Source organism: Parus major, chromosome 2 (genome assembly GCF_001522545.3).
Source record: "Parus major isolate Abel chromosome 2, Parus_major1.1, whole genome shotgun sequence".
Taxonomy (NCBI): Eukaryota; Metazoa; Chordata; class Aves; order Passeriformes; family Paridae; genus Parus; species Parus major.
In genome coordinates this window covers 108,850,317-108,871,465 of record NC_031769.1, presented here as the reverse complement: position 1 = coordinate 108,871,465, position 21,149 = coordinate 108,850,317, and the positions used below count along the sequence as shown (strand labels likewise).

The 21,149-nt window shown below is 37.5% G+C and overlaps 1 protein-coding gene across 2 annotated transcripts in view; it reads left to right on the top strand.

Moving 5' to 3' along the window:
* Nucleotides 1-21,149, top strand: part of NOL4 (nucleolar protein 4) — a 192,201-nt gene that overhangs the window by 101,039 nt on the left and 70,013 nt on the right. For both annotated transcript variants that reach the window (XM_015620223.2, XM_015620221.2), the window contains exon 6: nucleotides 11,931-12,214. In XM_015620223.2, the coding sequence (XP_015475709.1) occupies nucleotides 11,931-12,214 (284 nt within the window). The remainder of the gene's footprint in view (nucleotides 1-11,930; nucleotides 12,215-21,149) is intronic.

Below are 21,149 nucleotides of genomic sequence, written 5' to 3'. Positions count from 1 at the left end.
GCTGTTTCTGTTTCTAATGTGCATTTCAATTAGATTAAAGTAGCTATACAATGCTGATCCTTTCAAAATATAAAGCATACCATGGCCAAATAATCTTGTTTACAGAATGTAAAGGGAAAACAAATTATAGCTCAGGTTTTGAAATAGCTTCATCTTTACTTCTCTATTTAAAATAAGTCTAAGGGTATCTGTGAGTGCTCTTACTCTAGGCTTCCCCTTCCGCTTCAAACTAGCTTTGCCACAGAAAAAATAAGCTGTGGACAGAATTCTTGGTTTACCAGGATCAGCCTTGCTGGTTTCCACACATACATCTGTTATGCCAGCTCAGTGGTCCTTTTCTATAATTCCATGTTGCCCTTTATTCTCAGTCAGGCCCATATCATAAGGAAGCAAGCAGGTATTACAGTTGGACCCTGTGGTAAGATTTTATTCTTTCCCTTTTTGGTGCTCTGACTGACATTTAACAACAATTTGTGTATAAATAGTTGCTGGAATTTTAGTGAGAATAGGACTGATTTGCTGTTATTAAAACATTCTTAAATGTCATTGGCAATGGTGCCTTATCAGTAGTGTAAAGCACAGGAAAAGCACATACAACAACTACTCTGTGTATGGACGCTGTTGCTGAATTTTCCTGGGCTAACAGAAGCCCTTAAGGGAATTAGAATCATGGACTAGTTATTTTACTTCCTAAGAAAACTCTCCAGTCTGCAAAGAATAGCAAAACAGCTCATGGTTTCTCTGTGAAGGGTGATATTCTGTTTGCCCTATTTTCTGTCCTTTTTGAGTAATCTGTTTTTAGTTTACCTCTCAGTGATGTTTCAAGGGCAAACTGCCTTTAATGAGAAGAAAATTGTTGAAAGTTACTAAACAGTATTAAGTTCAAGAATCTGTAGTGTTTTTGTTGTCATTCACTTCCCAGAAAGGAAATGTAGAATTATAGTCTTCATGCAAAAGTTTTCAAGTGCAAGAGGTTTTCAATGTTTGATTTTTCATTTCCAATGCTGTTTGTTACATTCTCTTATATTTGCTCTGTTCCCCACCCAAGCAGAGTCCACTGCATAACACTGGGAGGGAAAGTTTGAAACAAGAGATGCATTGCTTAGTCAGGTGGCTTGGCAGTGAAAATTTCAAGTCCACAGCTTTGGTGAGGATTATCTGTCAGATTCTTTGGGTTTTGTGAAGTTTCTGAGCTCTGAATCATAGTTACTTGACCTGCCAGGAATATTGTGACAAGTGACCATCTAGCAAAATCATTCTTCACTTTTTTCTGTGTTCAGATACCTCTTATTCTAGTCGCTTTTTAGCTGATGTGTAACCAAATTCTCATCTACATTTTGGGAATTGTGAAAAAAATTACTGACTTTGATGAAAAAAACAAAAAGGCATGTTTTAATTTTGTCAGTCAAATTGGGAGCCAACACATGTAGGATTATGAGGCAAGTTGTGATTTAAAAGTGGTGACTTTAATGAAGGCAGAAGAGATCTCCTGTAGTGTTAATACCTCAAGGGAGTTCTGCTATCTTCTGTGCAATACCATCCAATTGGTGTCAAACTCCTCATGTTGTGGACATTTCTGGATAGAGTGTGCAAATCTGCCATTTTTCAACCCAAGTTATTTTACATATTTCAGGATTCTTGTGATTTAGGCCATACAGTTTTTTAGTGGGAAGAAACATTAACTGTTGTAAACTTCCAAGCAGATTCTAATATCTTGAGTATGATAATGCCTATACATCTCACTTGGCAGTTTTGGCATTCACTACTTGAGACAGATTTTTCAGATCAAAGGGAGGTCAGTCATCAGCACTGCTTATTTTTCTGTGTTATAATTGTAGTCAGCATGCTAGAGAGGTTCCAAATAGGCTTGTGTTCTTTATCTCAGTGGCAATATTTTTGTGTTCAGGTAGCACTGCTGACTTTTTTAGCACTGCTGACTCTCACCACCTTTGGCATTATTTTGGTGGTATTTAAGCATTGGAGATGCTGAATTTTTTTAACTTACATTTGATACAGTAAAAAATACAGTATGAAAGGCATAATGGGTATAACTATTCAAAAATAATTGTTTGCCAGATGAAGAAAGGACAAGTTTGTTATCAAGTGCTGTCCTATGTGATCAGAATAGCATTTTCATTTAAGCAATGAGGAGACTACTTACTGTTGTTACCCATGGCACGCTCAAAGCAGGAAACAGAAATGTACTTGCTGCCATGGACATTTATAAGCATTTTAAAGTGTCAGAATCAAAAGCAAACAAAATTGAAACAGGACGTGTAATTTATATCCCTCAGACATGCTTATTTGCTGAAGTTTGTAATAACAGCTTTCCAAGCTCTGGAATTCATTGAATTTGTAAACGTATGGTTTATCTGTAGTAGAGTTGTGTACTTGACTCACAGGGACTCTGTCTCAGCAAAAACATTAATTGCATCACAGCCACTAAATAAGGAAAGAGCAATTTATGGAGTCCTACACTTGCATATTTACTGTTCTGGCTTCTCAGATTCGCTAACATCCACTTTCCTAATGTATTGAGGAAATTTTAATTCACTGTTGATAACGGTAGAACAGCATAAAAGAACAAAGGCTGTAAGTTCCTACTTCATGTTCCATATACTTTTCTTCTACTTCTTCCCAATTGTATGTTTATTCCCTATACTGAATTCCTTTATGTGAATATCAGAGGCACTTGGTTTACTCTCTGCAGAGGCAGGAAATGTTCCTGAAAGCTTCTCTGTTAATGTGAGTGGAGACAACTGGGTGGAAAGGATCTTACAGAATTTTTCAAGAGTGAAAAACAAGTGTTTTGCAAAAAACTACTTCATTTAACCAACATTCTAAAAAGAAAACTAGAATTTTTTTTTTTAAAAAAAGAAAATAATAGGAAATGTTTTCACTTTTTTTTCACTAATTTTGAGTTTTCATGTCCTAGCTTTTAGTATGCAGTTGTAAGTAGCAATAAAATTGCTTTAAGTAATGCAAGTCTTTAGACACTACTTTTCTGTGTAAAAAACTTACCAAACAATAAAATCAGATTGTAATTTAGAAATCCTCAACTACAGAGTGACGAAGATGATCATGAAGAGTCTAATGAGTCTGAACTATTTGTAGAAATATTGTTACTGAGAGTTAAGCTGTCAATTCAATTGAACTTTTTTTATTATTATAGAGGTACTCAAAATATTGGACTGACAGGGAACTTTGATCTCAGTTGCTCTTTGTTTTATGTGCCTAAATAGTAATTGGCAGCTACTGAAAATGTGAATAAATTATGAATATAAAATAAAGACTGCTTGCAAGTCTTCTTCAAAATAGTTCTAAAATAAAACTTGAAATACAATAATAGCAGCAGAACTCAGCAGAGCTCTTGCTTTTTGTGTATCTGGAATGTATTGGTATATTTTCCCAATTATCTCTTGGTTTTTTTTTTTTGAGTAGGTAGTAGGTTAAGTAGGTAGTATTTTTCCTTGCTTCTACTCTGTTGTGGTCATCTGATGACAAGCACAATATTAACAGACATACAATTTTTCATATTTCGAGAGGAAACTTCTACTAAACTCTCTGTTTGGAATATAGCAAACAGGCAAATCCAGCAATTTGTACTGAAAAGTTTGAGGGCCCAAGTCAGAATGTAGGTTAAATGTTGTTAAGGACATAGGAAGCTCAAAGCAGCCATTTCTGTTTATTCTTATGGCTTCTCCCTCCTTTCTCTCCCAGTTTTACTGATGAAGGAGGTATAATGAACCTTTCCATAGCCTCTGCTCTTATGGAAGAGTAGGCAGCAATTTGCTGAGGAGATGCAGCGCTGTCAAGAAATTACTTATTTTGCTTGTGCTCAGGGCTTCACCCTTCCAGAAAGAAATACAAACTGACATGACTGTTTGAACCCACTGAACACACTAAAGCTGGTGGGGTATATTTTAAAGGGCTTTATTAAAAATTCCAGGTTCAGGGGCATCCAGTCTGCAGAGAACTTCTTCTACTGACTCCAACTTGATGTCTCCTCTTTGCTTTTGTCTTCTGGTAGATCCTGATGGAGTAAAATTCAATGCTACACACCCACACTAGATCCAAATGGCACATAAGTTTAACATAATTCCTTTCAGCCCCATTTGGTTTGAAGTTTTGGCATCAAACATGCACCTACATATTACTCTTTGTCTGCTGCTGGCACAGCACCAGATTCTTCATGCTGCCAGGAACAGTGGCAGCTGCTGCTTGTGCTAAAGCATAAGCCCCTTCCTGCTGGACAAGGAAGATGAGAGTGCAAGATCTCTTAGGTTACCTCTTTTTTAAAGAAAAGGCTTCACATTTCTCCCTTTCACAATACATTGCAGTCTAAAACATCTTTGTTGCTGATGTGCTCTGTACAGGGTTGGAATTTTAGTGATCCTCAAACGTAAGAGTCCTATTGCCTGTCTCCCAGTCTCCCTCAGTTCCTAGCTTCTTATCAATAAACTGTTCAGCTTTCTGGAGTCCCCTTTGGGATGAGCATAAGACAATACCTCTGGCATCACTCATGTTGTTGGGCTGACAACTTGTTCCTGCGGTGCTTGCCCAGAGATTGAGCTCTAAGCCATGTTCTTGGTGCCAGATGACATTTTGCCTCTCAAATGTGATCCTGTATGAGTCATAAAAACTTTTAGAAGAATTGCAGTTTTTCTGCATTGAGAACTGCTTGGTTGAGTCTTTGCCACAGAAAGTGCCCTGAAGGTTTCTCCAGAGTAAGGGGAAAACCAGGGATTCTTCTCCCCAGAGGCAGTAAGGGCTCTGTGTTCTGAAGTGTAAGTGCCAAAGAGCAAAGATGAGCTAGATACATAGTGGTAATAAGGCTACTGTGCACCCAGTGAGCTTTCAAATTCGTTATTTATGTGTGCAGTACCCTCCTAATAGACATGCTCCTTCATCTCCTTGCTGTGCATATGCAGGGACAGTAGATCTGCAGGCAAAAAAAGTAAGCGTGCAAGTCAATCATGAAGCTTTATAAATAAGCCCTTCTATAATGCTGTGACTGACAGGGCAGTATTATTTTTCTGATAGCTGTTGATGTCATGGAGTGGCAGTTGTTCACTGCTCTGTTATTTAACATTATAATTGAATAAAATAGCTTCCTGTTTTGTGCCTCCAACAAGAAGAGATGTTTACCCATGGAAAATTGTGAAGTACTGAAATGTTTGTTTAATAATGAAATAAGATTTACAGCCTGGCTAATGCTGATTCCACTGTGTATGTGCATGTGTCTATCAGATTTACTGTACTCTTGTTGACAAGGCTAAGGATCAGTTTGCTCTGTTCCTTTTTCTTTTCATAAACTCATGCAGTGAGTGATCATATGAAGTAGCTCCTGTCCTGTTTCTCCACCACTGAAAATAACATAAGGAATTTGTTGATAAGCATCACTGAAACTGATGGACATTTCAGATTTAAATTCAATGCAGTGAGTTCCATAGCTGAATTCACAGAAGGCAACACCATCAGGAAAGCATATATATCAAAAGGAGAAAAATAATTGTTATTGAGGTTAACTGAAGAGGACAATTAATACATATTTTGTAATGGACCAAATGCAGTCTTACTGAGAATAAAGGGACTGAGATCTGTGTGCACCACCCTGCTCATTCCTCTGGAAAGGTTCTTGCCCACCTCTTAATTCCTATTCTTTGTTTCCTTGATACAAGACATTGGAAACAGAAAAAGTGGCAGTAATTTTTTGGAGGAGCAGAGAAGGGTGCTTGAGATTTATACAGGTTCAAAGACTGGATACTTGGAAGGCAAAATTATGTTCAGCATCAGCATTTAACTATAAGCGACATCCTGCTCAGGAAGATTGTGTTTTAAATTATTAAGGGCTCAGAAATCTACAGGAGGAAAAATTGTATATGCTTGCCTTATTCTCTTTTCTAAACATCTCCTAATAATCACTGATTAGGAGATAGGATGTTGAACTGAATAGATTTTTTTTATTTGACCAACTATGACCATTGCTATTCCTTATGAAATGGGAAGGTCTGAGATCACCTTTGTACCTCCATTGATTCAACCCCTGCTCTATATAACAATGTGAAAGGGAATAGAGATGATGAATAGATAGAGTTGATTTGGAATGGCTTTTAAGTTATGTATTGAAGTTATGCTTCAAACATGACTTGTGATGTAAATGAAGCATAACCAAATACATAACTGTGACAAATTAGTATTAAACAGTCCTTGTGAAAAGTGGTGGGAGTGAAATGTGTCCTTGCCTTTTTATCAGTTCATTTAGAAAAGTCTCTAATATTTTATACTACAGAAGTTTCTGTGAGTCAGCACTGCACACCACCTTTTGTCTGATTCATGGTGTTCCTCTCCCAAAACTGCCTCCTGTCTGTTGCCACCAGAATAGTGTTTTCTTCATTAATCCCCATTAGGAAGGTTGCCTTGGTGTTATGGAATTATGTAAGGGATGTAACTAACTTAGTTTATAATGTTTGCTTATGCAGAATATTATTTTCATTAAAGTTGTATTTTAACACAGGAAAACAAAGCACATGCACAATTGAAGCCAAAGGTTAAGGAAAACAGCATAGTAACTCAAAATTGATCTTGAACCTGCCACTCTCTGGTCTGCAGTACTACTTCTTACAAGTGAGCATGTTCAAATGGATTGGATTCCTAAGGGTGTAAGGTGGTGTTTTTAAGGTCTGGGCTGATGGTATCCAGCCCAACAAGATTAAAGCAAGCTTCATCATCCAAGATTTTGGTAGACAATCTTTAAGAGTGGGTGTTATGACAGCCTGCATTTGCACAGCAAGAAGTTTCAGTCTCACTCATCCCACTCAGCTCATTCACTTCCAATCTCCTCCTTTCAGAAGGAACAGTTACCCATCTTGCTGCTCTCAGAGATGCTCTGCCGACAGGCTGCCCACTCAAAATGTTCATTTAACCTGAGTGCCTGCTACCGTGGAGTTTGCAGGCATCAGTGTCTGTCTGCAGGTGTGGCCCTCTTTTCTTCCACCATTTCCAAATTTCCTTCAAAAGCAGGGAGAAAGTCTAACACAGTGATGACTGCAATGAACTTGGAAAGTTCACAGCAGGAATCTGGAATTCTCATGTGTTCAAAAATAAAACTGGATGTCACTTTGTATCTTGCTGGTCTGAGTGGGATCTGGAAGGATGAACTGGAAGCTGTAATGCAATGTGATAAGACACTAACTTGAAGTAAAAATATTACTGTAGATCTTGTTTTGATAATTAGAATCATAGAGCTGTAGAGCAGGATTCCACTAGACCAGGTTGCCCAGGGCACCCTCCAAAGTGCCCTTAATCACTCCCAGAGATGGGGCATCTACAATTTCTCATGGCAACTTTTTACAGTCCCTCAGTAAAGCATTTCTTCCTAATATCTAATTTATACCTATTCTCCTTCAGTTTAAAGCCATTACCCCATACCCTATTGATAACCTCTGATACGGAGAGTACTTGGACTAAAGGTGTCCAAAGAGTGTTATTCAGACCAGAGCACAGGATCAGTGTGGAGCAGTGTGCAAGGTGGAAGAAGGAGGTGTTGGCATCAAGAAGTTTAGGAAATATTGATCCATGAGTGAGAATTCTGTGCCTAAGCCTAGAGAATTCCCTATGATTCAGCAAGGAAGTGGCTTCTGCCTGATCCAAAAGTACCTTCCCTCTGCTCTTGGAGTGTTTTGCTGAGGGGTGATGCTCTTTAATCCCTGGAAGAGAATCTCTGCATAGGTGAAGGAGTCCCCAGTTGACTATTTTTAGAAATGAATATGTATTTTGCAGCCAGACTCTCACTTTTCAGGCTTAAGTAAGTCTTAGATGTACTTCCAGTCTTCCAGTATTCTGGGGTAAGGGTTTGAAAGCTGCACAGTTCCCAAAGACATGTCTTGTGCCGAGCAAGCAGCATTTGATGGTTGATTTTCTGTCATGACTGATATTTGTGGATAAAAGCTGTCCTGGGTGGTAATGAAAATGTGAGCTCATCCTACAGCCTCTTTTATGACTGCCCCAATGCCCAATGCAAGGTATGGGGCCCCTTTGCTCCCTCCCTTCTCAGCTCCCGGTGCCTGTGGCAGGCTTCTGTGGAGGTCTTTCCATAAAATTCACCCTGAAGTGGTGATTCAAACAAGATACAGGATTTGAAAATGTGCTGCCTTTGCCTCAGTGGAGTTTTATACTGTGTTCATCAGCCAGCTGTGGGAAAGGAGTGCCCTCTGACTGGCAGTGGGGCCAAAGTGAGCCCAGAGAGGAATGCTGTGGTTTTCTGAGCCTCCTGTGGGAGGGCAGCTCTGCAGTGTGTTCATGGCTGCTGCCCCACGTGTGCCAGGCTGGGGTGGACCTCATCTCTACAGAGTTCCCAACAAGGAGCAGGGGCCGCTGGCCATAGCTGGACAATGCACCTTCTTCCCCAAGCTCTCCCCAAGCCACCACGCCTCTGCCTCTGCTGGATGGAGGGGAAAAAATTGTTGGTAAGAGAAGAGGCTTTTGTCATTAGCAGTTCACTGTTGCTGAGGTGTTGTGATATTGGAAGGTGAGAAAACTGCGAGCAAGCTGCTGGTCCCAATGCTGTCTCTGCTTTAGGGGCAGCCCCACACACCAGCTGCACCAGACACAGTGCGGAGATGAGGTCTCACCTGCTGCCCCTGACAGAGGCAGTGGCCACTGGGGACCGTGGTCTGAGGGACAGGTCTCCACAGATCTGTTCTTGCCTCTTGGCATCCACGAGCAAGCCATGAGTGCTTGTAGGTGGTGTTTGGGCTGTGGTTGCCTGTATCAAAGGATGAACATCACTTTCCTCTCTTGGGCGAGACCCTCTTGCCTTTTCCCTTAAACCCTAAAGTCATTCCAGATGTGTTCTGTGTTTATGATACCTTCTGAGAAAGTCTTGCTTTAAAGTAGCCTTATTCTTAGCAAAAATAGATAGCTGCCCAGGGAGCAGCTATCCAAGGTTATTAAACCTTGTAATCTGGTTACTGTGGAAACATCTGTTAAGAAACTATTGCTAAACCACTTTGTGTTTTTTCTTCATCTCTTTTATGGAAATACATATTTCTGTTTACGTGGCAAAAATGTTATTTATACCATACACATTGTAGCCATTCTCTTGACCATTATCTTGACAAACAAGATCCCATCTCTAACAAACAAGGTTAAATGATTGTAAAAACAGATATTTGACTTTATAGTGGAAACCAGGATTAGCCATCAAGTAACTAAGCTTTTGCTAAGAAAAGCAAAAATCTTATAAAAACTTTTCTATTGTTTCAGAGTATTATAATGTTTGATCACATTTACTCAACATAGGAATTCTTCTGGTCATGTTTTAGAACAAAGATAAGATTGTTTTTTCTTCCACATTGTAGCATTCTCACACATTTTTAAGATTTAGTTGTCAACCATACATCACACAGGGCACCAAAAAAAGAAATAAAAACATTATTGCTAGGCAAAACTAACAGCTGTGCTTGAGAGCTGGCTGTTCCTGGATCTAGCTCTCATCATTTCCATCCAGCTGTCTGTGTCCTGGTAGTGGTTCCTCTGCACTGCATGAGTTGGGACCCTTGAGTGCCAGCACACAGAAGTTCCTGAGGGACCAGACTTGTGTGCTGCTGGGTAGGCAGCGGCCCCACCTTTTAGGTGGTTCTTTGTATCCTCTGGTTACTCATTTCTGTCCTTGCGGCCAACAGCAGGGAATTTTCTGAGCCCTTCAAAGGGAAGAGCATCCCTCACTCAGTGACCCATTCAGTAACTGATTTAATTAATTTGAAACTGTCACTTTTTAAACTGTTAATCAAAAAGCCAATTATCTCTTTACAGTCCTAAATACAACAGTAATCCAAGAGCTTCTCTATTAAAAACATATCTGGATTTCCTTCTGTTATCTCAGAGCTTTTAAAATACGTTGGAAATATGTCTATTTTTAAAAAATAAAGACCCTATATTAGAATTCCATTTTATATTTTGGAATATTAAAACTGTTTATTTATTTCTGAAAGTATGTTTAGAATTTTAGCCTTTTTTTTGTGCTCTGGCCTTGAAGACATAAGTCTTGAGGTGTGATAAAAGGTTTATTAAGGATAAATCCTGCTCTTCTTATTCACCTACGTACCTGAAATCCTCAAGTAGCATTGCTCTGTTACAAGTTCGTTTGGTGCACATATTTGAAAGTCTTATTCTAGGAATGTTATGTCTTTTATTGTACTTATTGTACTTGGTATTCCCAAGAGGTAATGTAAAAGTGATACATAGCAAAGCATAGGGGTCTTCTTTTTATTGTAGCTATTAATTATACAGCTGTTTTGGAGCAACAAAACCCAAAAAATGTTCCTTAAGTAAAATTATATAAACTATTACTCTTAATTTGTATTGTTATGAAATTAGATTTTTTTACAGGTTTACAAAATAAAGAAATTTTTAAAAATATGTTCATACTACATGCCCAGTTCTGTATATATTTATGGCATAAAAATGCTTTTTGAGTGCAGCAAGTAAGAGAACAATGTGTGATAGCTTTCTAAGCTTTCTTTTTCTTTTTTTTTTTTGTCTCTGGCTTTCTAAGTATTTAATTGAATTAGATCACTACCCATTTATCCAGTATTTTCTCCTCTTTTAAAAATCTCATCTGAGAGTGGTGAATAGTTGTTTTTTACTGTAATAATGATGGTGAATCAACAATTTGATTAATCATGTAGTTAAAGCAATGAGTACTTCTGAGCACATCTGCTAAAGGACATGTCCTGTTTTTTGTTTTTTTTAATTCTTTGTGTGGATAAATGTGTTTGCTTCATTTCTATGGAAGTTGTCTAGAAGGGCCCAAAAAAGATGGTATATTAATGTGCTAATATTATCTTATATTATAATGTGCTAATATATCATCTCATTCTGTATCTCCAGTTTCAATCTGCATTCCTGACTACTGACTCCCCAGTTTTGTTTCCAGCTTCATAGTCTGCAATAATGGAATGCTTGTAGAGCTCTGGGCAGGTGTTTGCACCATTAGCAAAACTCTGTAGATTGCCAAAAAAGAGGTGCTTTAGAGAACAAGAAGAGGGCAAATTGAGTGCCAAATTCTGCTCCCATTTAATCCTTTGAAAAATAAAATATTGGCCAAAAGATTGTTTAAAAGTAAAAAAGGGCTGAGTGGTAGCACAGGTGGTGAATTCCTGTACTGACAAGAACAGGATACACAAATCTGTAAGTATGTGAAGAGACATATTTTAATCGTACAATCCAGCTGTAAAATCTTAAGGGTAACAATAACACATCCAGGGTTTTTGGATGGAGCTTTCAGGTTTATAGTTTTGCCCACTATTTATCAGTATTTTTGAGTATATTATGACACACAATGAATGAAAGAAGTGAATGGGCACCTGAACAAAATGAAGACAGGATCTTTGTTTCTGGAATCAGCTCTTCTAGTATAATCTCTGCTGCCAGCAGTGAACACATCAGAAGTATTTACACCGTATCTCTGCAAGAGGATGTTTATGGATATGACACCTGCTGTTCTGCACACTTAACCTGAGATTCAGATTCTCTCTCAGTACCACGTGCACCTCTGTTGATTTCAGAAATAGATAATAGTGCACTAAGGAGTGTGATATAAGAATCTAAATAGATCCAAAGGCATATGGACAGACAGATTGATCAAGACAGACTTTATCAATCACAAAAAATCCTTTGTGATTGTCTTTTATGTACACAGTCAGCCCAGGTAATTTCCCTTTATTTAGTAATATTTTATGGATTTACTTAAAGCTTTTACTTGAATACGTGGAGTGTGTGTGTGCTTTTTGCAGAAATGTGCTGGTGCTAGTAATATAAACAGTTTTCATTGTTTTGAAAAAAAACATGATGAATAAATAAATTATGTTTAAACTGGACAGAGATGATTATGTGGCATGTGACCGAAAATATATCTTTTTTAATAGATGATTCAGCCGCAGAGAGTTTTAATGGCAATGAGACCGTGGGACACAGTTCCAATGCTTCAGGGGGAACACACTGCAGGGAGATGGCAGAAACCAACAGTAATGGCAAAACAAATCTGGAGCAGGATGAGCAGCCTCTGAACCTGAGTGACAGTCCCCTCTCTGCTCAGCTGACTTCAGAATACAGACTAGATGATCACAGCAGTAATGGAAAGAACAAATACAAGACTCTCCTAATTTCTGATCTCAAGATGGAACGGGAGGCAAGAGAAAATGGAAGCAAGGTAAGATGCTTCCACATCGTCCAGATATGAAGCATGTAGTTCAGAAAAGGAAAAGATTTGTGAGACCCAACTAAAGGTTATTCCCAGCTAAGCACTTAATGTGGTGTGTCTAATGTTTGTCAGATCATTACTTAAATGCCATACAAAGATTTGTATGCTCTGTTACACATATATGATGCATACGTACATTAAGTGTATGTGGATGTACATGGTGAATACATCTGTATAGGCAAATTTATTGTGCTGACACACAGGCAAAAACGGTGTAGTTCTCCATCAGACATGAATTATCAATCCATTTATTGAGAACTGTCTACATTACCGACTTGAAATAAAAAAAAAGTATTAAAGTATGTATATAATATGATAGATATATATATGTACATATATATGTATGTGTATATATATATAAAAATATGGAGATATATATGTATGTATATTTACAGATGTCCATCTCATAACATCTTTTATGTATCTGTAGAATTTTTGTGGTTTAAACCCAGTTGGCAACTAAGTACCTCACAGCCAGTGACTGACTGTCAGTTTCTGGCCAGCTCCCCTCAGTTTATATACTGGGCAATATTCTCTGTGGTGCAGAATATCCCTTTGGCCAGTTTGGGTCAGCTGCCCTGGGCTTGCTCCTTTCCAGCCATTTGTGCACCTGCTCACCAGCAGAGCCTGGGAAACTGAAAAATCATTAACTTGGGGTAAGCACTGCTTAGCATCAACTAAAACATCAGTATAATATCAATACTATTCTCATATTTAATCCAAAACACAGCACTATACCAGCTAGTAGGAAGAAAATTAACTCTTTCTCACCAAAGCTGAGACAAGATTTAATATGTATGAGTGTTAAGTGTGTATGGCCAAGAAAATTCCTACCAGTGAATTATCAACATCTGAAAGGAACTGATTTGCTTTCTTCATGATTGTGTTATGCAGCACCTAACCTGAATTAAAACTGACAAGTTTGCTGTAAGAAGCTGTAATCCCCTGAGGGCTTTTCACTGTAGTTTCTATTATGTGGGTAAGGAGAAGCAAGCGTGTTATTTTGTAGATAAAGACAGATCTTATAGATTAAGTTAGCTAGCTTTCTAGGATGGTGTTTGTCATGAGGGCCTACAGTCGGGAGGGAGGGTGAAGAAATGGCACATGTCACAGACGTCACCCATTGATCTTACTGGTCACAAGTCCTTTTTGGTTTTTGTTTGTTTTTTTTTTATCTGATGACCAACTGGCTTAACATTTTTACAGCAGTAATAATAGGATGTGAGTCCTGGATACAAAGACTATTAATGCTACTCACTAGCTTTCAGTAGCCTGACAATATGGATATACTTTGAATGGGCACATTTTATTACAGGGCTTTGAAACAGGAGTGTTAAAATCCTTAGGCATACTTAGAAAGGGATAATATGACTGATATCTAGAGAACACCATTTAATCATGCTAAGGTTTTATCTCCTATCTTCATTGCCTGTGGAGTAAAAATAAAATCTTGTAATTTTTTGTAACTTAAGTGTCTAAGTTTTAGTGGGTAGAACAAAGGGAGACTAAATGGGAGGTTGTTAGTCTTTCTCATGGTCATTAAGCAAACTGTGTATCCCAACACCTTCTCCATGAAATCTTTATGTGAATCTTTGTCTGTACAGAATACTTCTTTCTCACAAACTTTCATTTTATGGAAAATGTTCTGCCTAGCTGTAGTCTCCTCCTGTGTATGAACCCCAGTGCTGGATTTGCTCAGTACTTTGAGTTGCACAGTGGGTCCCAAATTGGCTGATATGAACAGTATCTTCTTTTGCTTCAGGGCAGATTGTTCTAATGAACCCTTTATAGGCCTGTCAACCAAATACTGACAGACACACAGGCTCTTTTGCCTGAGTTAGGTTGTTGCTTTTGCCATCACTCTTGCAAATACACAAATAAGCTTGGCAGAGATGGGGAGGAGTCTTAATGTGAAACTCATTTATAGCTAAGACAAGAACATAGCCTAATGTTCTGTTTCCAATTTGAATCAGTTCCAACTCAGATGCAAGAAAAATTTATTGAAAAGTGTTAAAAATCTATAATGAATTGAGATGACAATCAAAGCCATCTCATTCTATACAAATTTTAAGAGGCCAGAATCTTCCCCCACATCAATATATTCTTTCACACTCACTGTCATCCTGCCCACTCTATATTGCCAACAATATGCAGATTTGTCTTCTCTTTTTGTCCTAGTGAAACTCATGTTGATGTTTAGAGTTCATTTAAGTATATGCTTAATTAGATATGCAGTAAAGATTATTAAATATAGAGTAAACACTTCAGGAAGAAAACAATCCTGGGATAAACAGAATTTGTTAGAGATTTGTAAGATGAGTTGCTGAATAAAATATCTGATTTCTAAGTGAAGGGAAATATATTTCAATTATTGGGCTAGTACTGGAGGAAGAAATACATTATGCTTCCTCCAACTTCTACGATGTCCCATTTAACCTGCACAAGATGTTATTCTTTTGCTATTGTCAAGACTGTGAAACTCAGAGGCAAAGGAACGAAGCTAAGATCTCTTGGCTGATTGATAATTTTGTGTCTGCTGCAGAATTTTGATCAGAAGAAGCTGTTGAGATAAAAATGGTAGGTTTTCCATCACGTTTTCTTTGAAAACATGACAGCTAATAGGGAAATCTTTTCTGAAAATGCTTACTTCTTTGTGGAAGTTAAATTTTCAGAATATTCATCTAGTCCATATCTATTTGAAGCAATTAGATGCTTCTGCTATAGAGAGTTTGCTAAAATAGTGGTATCATTCTGCAAAAAAGCTTGGATGTCAAAACAGGGATACTTACATCAGGCCTATGGGCACAGAGGACGTAATTAGTGACTTGTAAGAACTATAGGATTTGTTTTTCTTACTAATAAATCAAGTTTTCTTGCCTGAAAAGACTGATAAGTAACTAGAGATTAGAAAACCCTGTGAACAACTACAGTATATTATTTAAAGAATGCTTGGTTCAGTTACTTCAGAATATGAATTTTAAAACTGGCATTAGTAGCACCCTTAAGACAAGTATGACGTTTCAGTGGACAGTATTACTTTGAATCTTCAGTTCAGGCAGTGAGTATGTGTGGTAATCTCTTTTTACAGAAAGATCATGAGCTGAGGGCAGTGGAGGGAGTTGCCAAATTGTAACAACCATAAAATCTGATCCAAAATGTTTTACTCACTGAAAATTTGTTGTGCAAGGGCAAAAGGGGTTTTAATAATGTTAAATGCATATATGTACATTTGTATGTATATGTGTACATATATATATATATATATATATATATATACTTTATATATATGCTTTTATTAAGCTTATATGAGGGAACAGATCCTCCAGTAAGACCTAGCCATTCACAGTAGCAGAAATTTCTACAACCATTTAGGGCTAAACTGAAGTTTGTGAAATTTTGTGTAGCTGCAAAAGTATATGCATAAGTTAAACTTAACTGGGTTGAATACAGAGAGTATTCATCAGAAAATGCACTGCAAAAATGTGGTTATATGAATTCAAATAGTTATGTGCACACATCAATTATTTTAGATCATTACTTATGTGTGAGCCTGCTGCGTTTTTGTGTGACCATGGTGAAGTCTCTGTAGCACTAAAATTTTTTTATTGCTGATTCTTTTGTTGTTGCTACTTACTGTACCATATATTTTATTATGAAAAGTTATTATATAGCTTTATCTCTTCTTCATTATTTATTTCATTAATTACAGCTAGCCTACTCCTTTTAAATTATTTTGTCTCTTCTGCATTTGGATAACAAGGTTATCATAATACAGTATGGGAAAACAGGCTTTTGAGCTCACCAGTCATACTTACAGTGCCATCATTTTACCTGGATTAATAAATGGTTTGTTATGTCTGTATTGCAAGAGACACTCCTAATATGTAGAAACTCCTTTGTGGAATTTCCCAGATAGAAATATATGCTACTGATCATAAATGCCTAGGAGATGCATTAAAATGAGGTAACAAGGACAACACATGTGCCCATTTTGTCCAGATGCCTACTAATTGTGAGCAGTTAGTTTTGTTTCTTTCTAGCAGATGAAATTTATGATAGAAAGTTGGACACCTCACGTCCCTCTGGATGTATGGTAGGCTGAGTTAATATGCATTATGTTTAGCTCAAGTGTGTATTTGTCTTCTTGAAGAATTGCACAATATAGAAATTATTCCTTTAAGTCTGAAAAGTAAAGCATAATTTTAAAGAACAGTAAATAATGATTGCTACATACTATGACCTTTAATTATAATAATGCATTCTAATGTGCAGGTCATTATAGTTAGAGTTGTTCACCACAAGGCAGAGCTTCCATGTAGTCTCCAAAACTAAAATCTTTCTGTCTCTTCTTTAATGCTGGCCTTTTGAAGTGTTTCTCAACCTTTTTTCTACAGCCTGATGTACAGAACAGTGTTCTTGTCATGGGCCACTGCCAGGGCTGTTTGCTTCCAGCCATTGCAAGTTCAAACAGTGCTGGATGGATGGATGTATCTACAGTGTGGCAGGTTACCCTGGCACACTGTCTGCTTCTAACACTGGCCCTGCTCCAAGAAGGTATTTAAAGGCTGTAACCTTGTATGACATGTGAAAGCCAGGATATATATAGGAGGTCCTGGGTGAAGTTTGAAGTTCCTGCACTGTACTCTAAATTTAGTCTTCAGTGGTTAGTCCAGCTGTAGAACCTTGTAACGTCTGTTTTGCTGGACCTCATCATTACCAAGGGAAACCAGGTAAAACTGTCCAAGCAGCCTGACCTGCACGTGCAGTTACACTGATATGCCTGATGTCATCTGCTGGTGAATCCATCTGGTTTCCAAAAGTGCATGTGAATTTAGCCACTGACAGACACCATCTACGAGGAGCAAGATGGAGTCTCAATGTATTTCTTCCTCACTCTCTTTCCTTTTAAAAGATGTGATTGCATCTTAGCAAAAGGTGGAAGGTCATTCCTTGAATCCAGTGAACATCATCATTTCTGACACTGTTTCTGAGGCATGGGGAGTCACTGCCTGCCTGGTTCCCATCTGCCTGTGTTTGTGTCTGCAGGTTTCCTTGGGGAAACGGCCATGGTCAGAAAATAAGGGAGCCTATAGCTTTTTCTAAAGCGAGTGGAATTGCAGTGCACTTTTATAGGGACTGATAGAGGTCTATTGATAAACTTAGCAAGGAATTTATTAAAAAAAAAATTGTTAATGAAATATGAAAAGGCGTGCATCTGCTTGAAGCAGGAATTAAAATGGAGACTGAGAATTTGCATGTTATTAAGAAAAGTGTTGGAGATGCTTTGGTTTGTTTTTTTTTCTTTCTTTTTTTTTAGTTAATAATTCAAATTTTTTCCCTTCCATCATCATTGATTATTTATATAGTATTTATTTAAGTAGAATAGACAGGTTTCAGCTGAATGGGAGCACTGTTCTGTGCTACTTATATGGAATGGTTACCTCAGCTCTAAGCAGGAGGGAAGATGGAAAGGGGTAAGATAGAAGTGTCTCCTACTCTTTTAAAGATACCATCAAACTCTGTGTGTTGTTTTTAGTACAAAGAAAATACCCTTTTCCCTGTCTAGTTTATTTTGCTAAATGCCCAAGTTAAGGTGATTAATCTGGATTGAGAATTTAGCATGTCAGAAAGCATCTTTTGATTCCAACTCATCTCTCCTCAGAACTTTTCATTGTCTCCCTTTCTTGAAGTTGGATCTCACTACCTAGGTATGGCATAAGAAGAAGCTAGACTTTTTTTGTTTTGTTTGTTCTAACTGGTACACTTTATTTCATTTCCATGGTCAGATAGAAGGTGTTCAAGCAATGCCATATTTTACAGACTGCTGTTTTATTTATGGAAGTATCTTAAGAGTCTGCAGTCCAGGGCTTTGACAGCCTTATTTTATGACTTAATTGTTAGGACTAGGAAGAGACTTATCATGAAATACTGTTTGTTACTGTCAAAAATAACTTATGAAGAGTGAAACAAAGTCTGGTGAAGGGTTTAGGCAGGACATGTTATTACAAGTAGTGGCGTACTAGATATTGAGCAAACAACACCAGGAGTGGGGCAGAAGGCAAAACCAGCGTTATAAACTCTCTGGAGCAATGAGATACCAGCACAGAATGAGTCTGCAGCTGCACTAGATTCCAGTCTGCTTTCATCATTCAATTGTGGCACTGAGGAGAAGATGGTGACATCTTCCAGCTTTGCCTTAATTGTTACCCAGTGGGTTCCATCATTGCTGCTTTACATGAAAGCTGTGGAAATAGTTTGTACTGAGATTTAAAAGTAAGGATGATAAAAGTGAACTGAAGGCAGAATCCACCCCTGCCACCATCATGTGTAGGCGATAGGAGGCTAATCTTTAGTCTTGCATCACACGTCTTTGGTGTGTGAAGGCAGGCTCAAGTGTTCTGTTGAAGTAGCTATCTTCTTTCTCTGCTGTGCTCAAGTTTGTGCAAAGGTAACTGCTATGCCTGTGCTTTTCTCTTCTTGGGAGATAGATACACTACAATGGAAGATAAGCCTGTTCTCTTCTCCTGTGCATGGAGAACTTCACTGAAAGGAGAACAAAAAATGTATGCAAGCACTTTTGTGACTTACTAATTTTTTCCTGCCCACTCACCTACAAATTAGCCTGTTTTTTTCTCTTACCCAGTGAATTGCTGCTTCATGCATAGGAGTTTTAGAAATTGCTCTCATAAAGTCTGAGTCCTTTATGTTTTATTTTACCATTTTACCTGACACCTTGATTTTACTCTTCCCTACTTTTAGAAAACAAGCAAGCTGAGAAAACCACCGTTTTCCAACTCTAAAAGTTAATTTATTTGTTGTTTGGAGAAAGCATTTTTGATGAAGGAAAAAAATATGTTTTTTCTTGCTGCTCTTTTGTAGGGAATTTGTTAGAGGCCACTGAGAAGCTCTTTGATACCAAAAAAAATTTGATGTTAGTTTAGTGGTTTAATAAGCACTGTTGAATCATGGTTCAAGTGTAACAACTGTTTTTATAGAGCACTGTTTGTTCCAGGAACCTTCTGATTTTGGGGGTTACCCATAATAAATGGCTAATACATCATTGTTTTGAAGAATATGTTTTTCACGCAGCATGAAAAAAAATCAGTTTCATGTTTGTAAGAAAATATTAATTCTGTAGCATTCTCTAACAGTCACATTAATGAAAGTCCTTTGTTTATGATACCATCAGTTCTGTGTCTAATTCTTCCCATTGGGAGTACATTTATTAGCAGGTTTTCATGTTCAGTCAAAGCTCTTGAAAGTGAAATTAATTTCCTGCAGGGCATTCACTACACTGATGTAACTCCAGGTCAGGTAAACAGAAGTTGATGAGGCTACTCCAGATTTACATACCTGTAATGAAGAACACAATCTGGCTCCAGATGTGTATGAAGTCCCAGCTAAAACTGGCATGGAAGAGAATAAGTTTTTATGTGACCTTTTATAAATTTTCTCAGAAGTTTTTTTTTAAAGGAGAAAGAGCACATGGGTCAAGTACCAGAAAGTGGTGCTCTTGGTTCCAGGTTGCACGTGTGTTACTCTCAGATCCAGCTGTCAATCCTCATTTACTTTTACCTTCGGAGTCTTTGGTCACTCATATCAAAAAAGAAGCACTTGGACATGAAGGAGATGCAGTACTTTCTCTAACTTGGTTTTAGTGGCTGGACAACTGTTCAGACAAGAGAGAAAGCTATCAAGTGCCTCTGCAATCAGTGAGGTAAGGTTTGAAATTAATACTCCCCTCTCTACAGTCAGGATGTTTTATAACTCATCAGTCTTGGAGCACATGTTGGTACCTTTCAGGCAAATTCTTGTTCACTTCAGCCTAGATTTCAGCCTGATAGACAACTTCGAGGCTGGGCCTTGTTACTGTCCCTCTTATTTTTGTGAGGACTTTTTGTTGTTGTTTGTTGGGGGTTTTTTTCTTGATTAGGGAGGCGATTGAATTTGTGTTGAAATCCTACTACGTTAAATGCTTTCCTGCACCTTTTTCTTCCTCTATCACAAATGAAGCCCCTCTGCCACCTAGAAAAAAGCTGAGAGCAAATCTTGCTCTTGGAAGATTAAACACTATTTGATGGTAAATTGAGCAAGATATAATGGGGCAGCAGTAATTGCTACCTACTGTGATTATGTTTAGTCTTAATATTATTTACAGTTAATGAACTGTCATTTTTTTTTATTTTTAAGATGCTGAGGTTGAAGAGCTGATCCTCAAAACTAATCTGCGATGAATGGCTTAATATTTGGCTACATTCTATACATTCCACTCATTCAAAACTATATTGTTATTCAAGAAGTTGATAATCACAAATGTTATTCCTAATTTTTTATTTCTGGTGTTGAATTCTTTTCTACATGCCAAGACAAGTTCTGAGGAAAGAGAGGAAAGAAGTCAAAAGTTTTTCTTCTTTAATGACATTTATAACAATATATTGACGAGATTTTAAAATAAATGTAATTTTTATTAATTGTCTTACAAATATCTCATTTTCTAATCTTTTTCTTCTTGAATGAATTGCACTAGTCAAATGTCTTGCTGAATGCTTGATACCTTCAAGCTGTGCTTTTGTGTGCTCTCCATTACAATTTCTGGGAATAATTAATTACATTACAACACGGAATGTTATTTTTTGGATACTTATTCATGCAGTTGGATTTGATGTGTGATGTGAGAAAAGTGAACAGATAGAGGAAAGAGGGAAAGAGAAGTAGAATTCAGCTTTTAAAATATTTAACAATTTTCGTCTCTTTCATCTTTCCTTTTGTTGCTTGTTTTTTGCTCCTTCAACTTTTTCTGATAATTCTTTGTTCTCCTCCATCTGCTTCCAAAGACTCATAGGAACCTATCTTAAATTTCATTTTTTATGAACAAAATAATAGA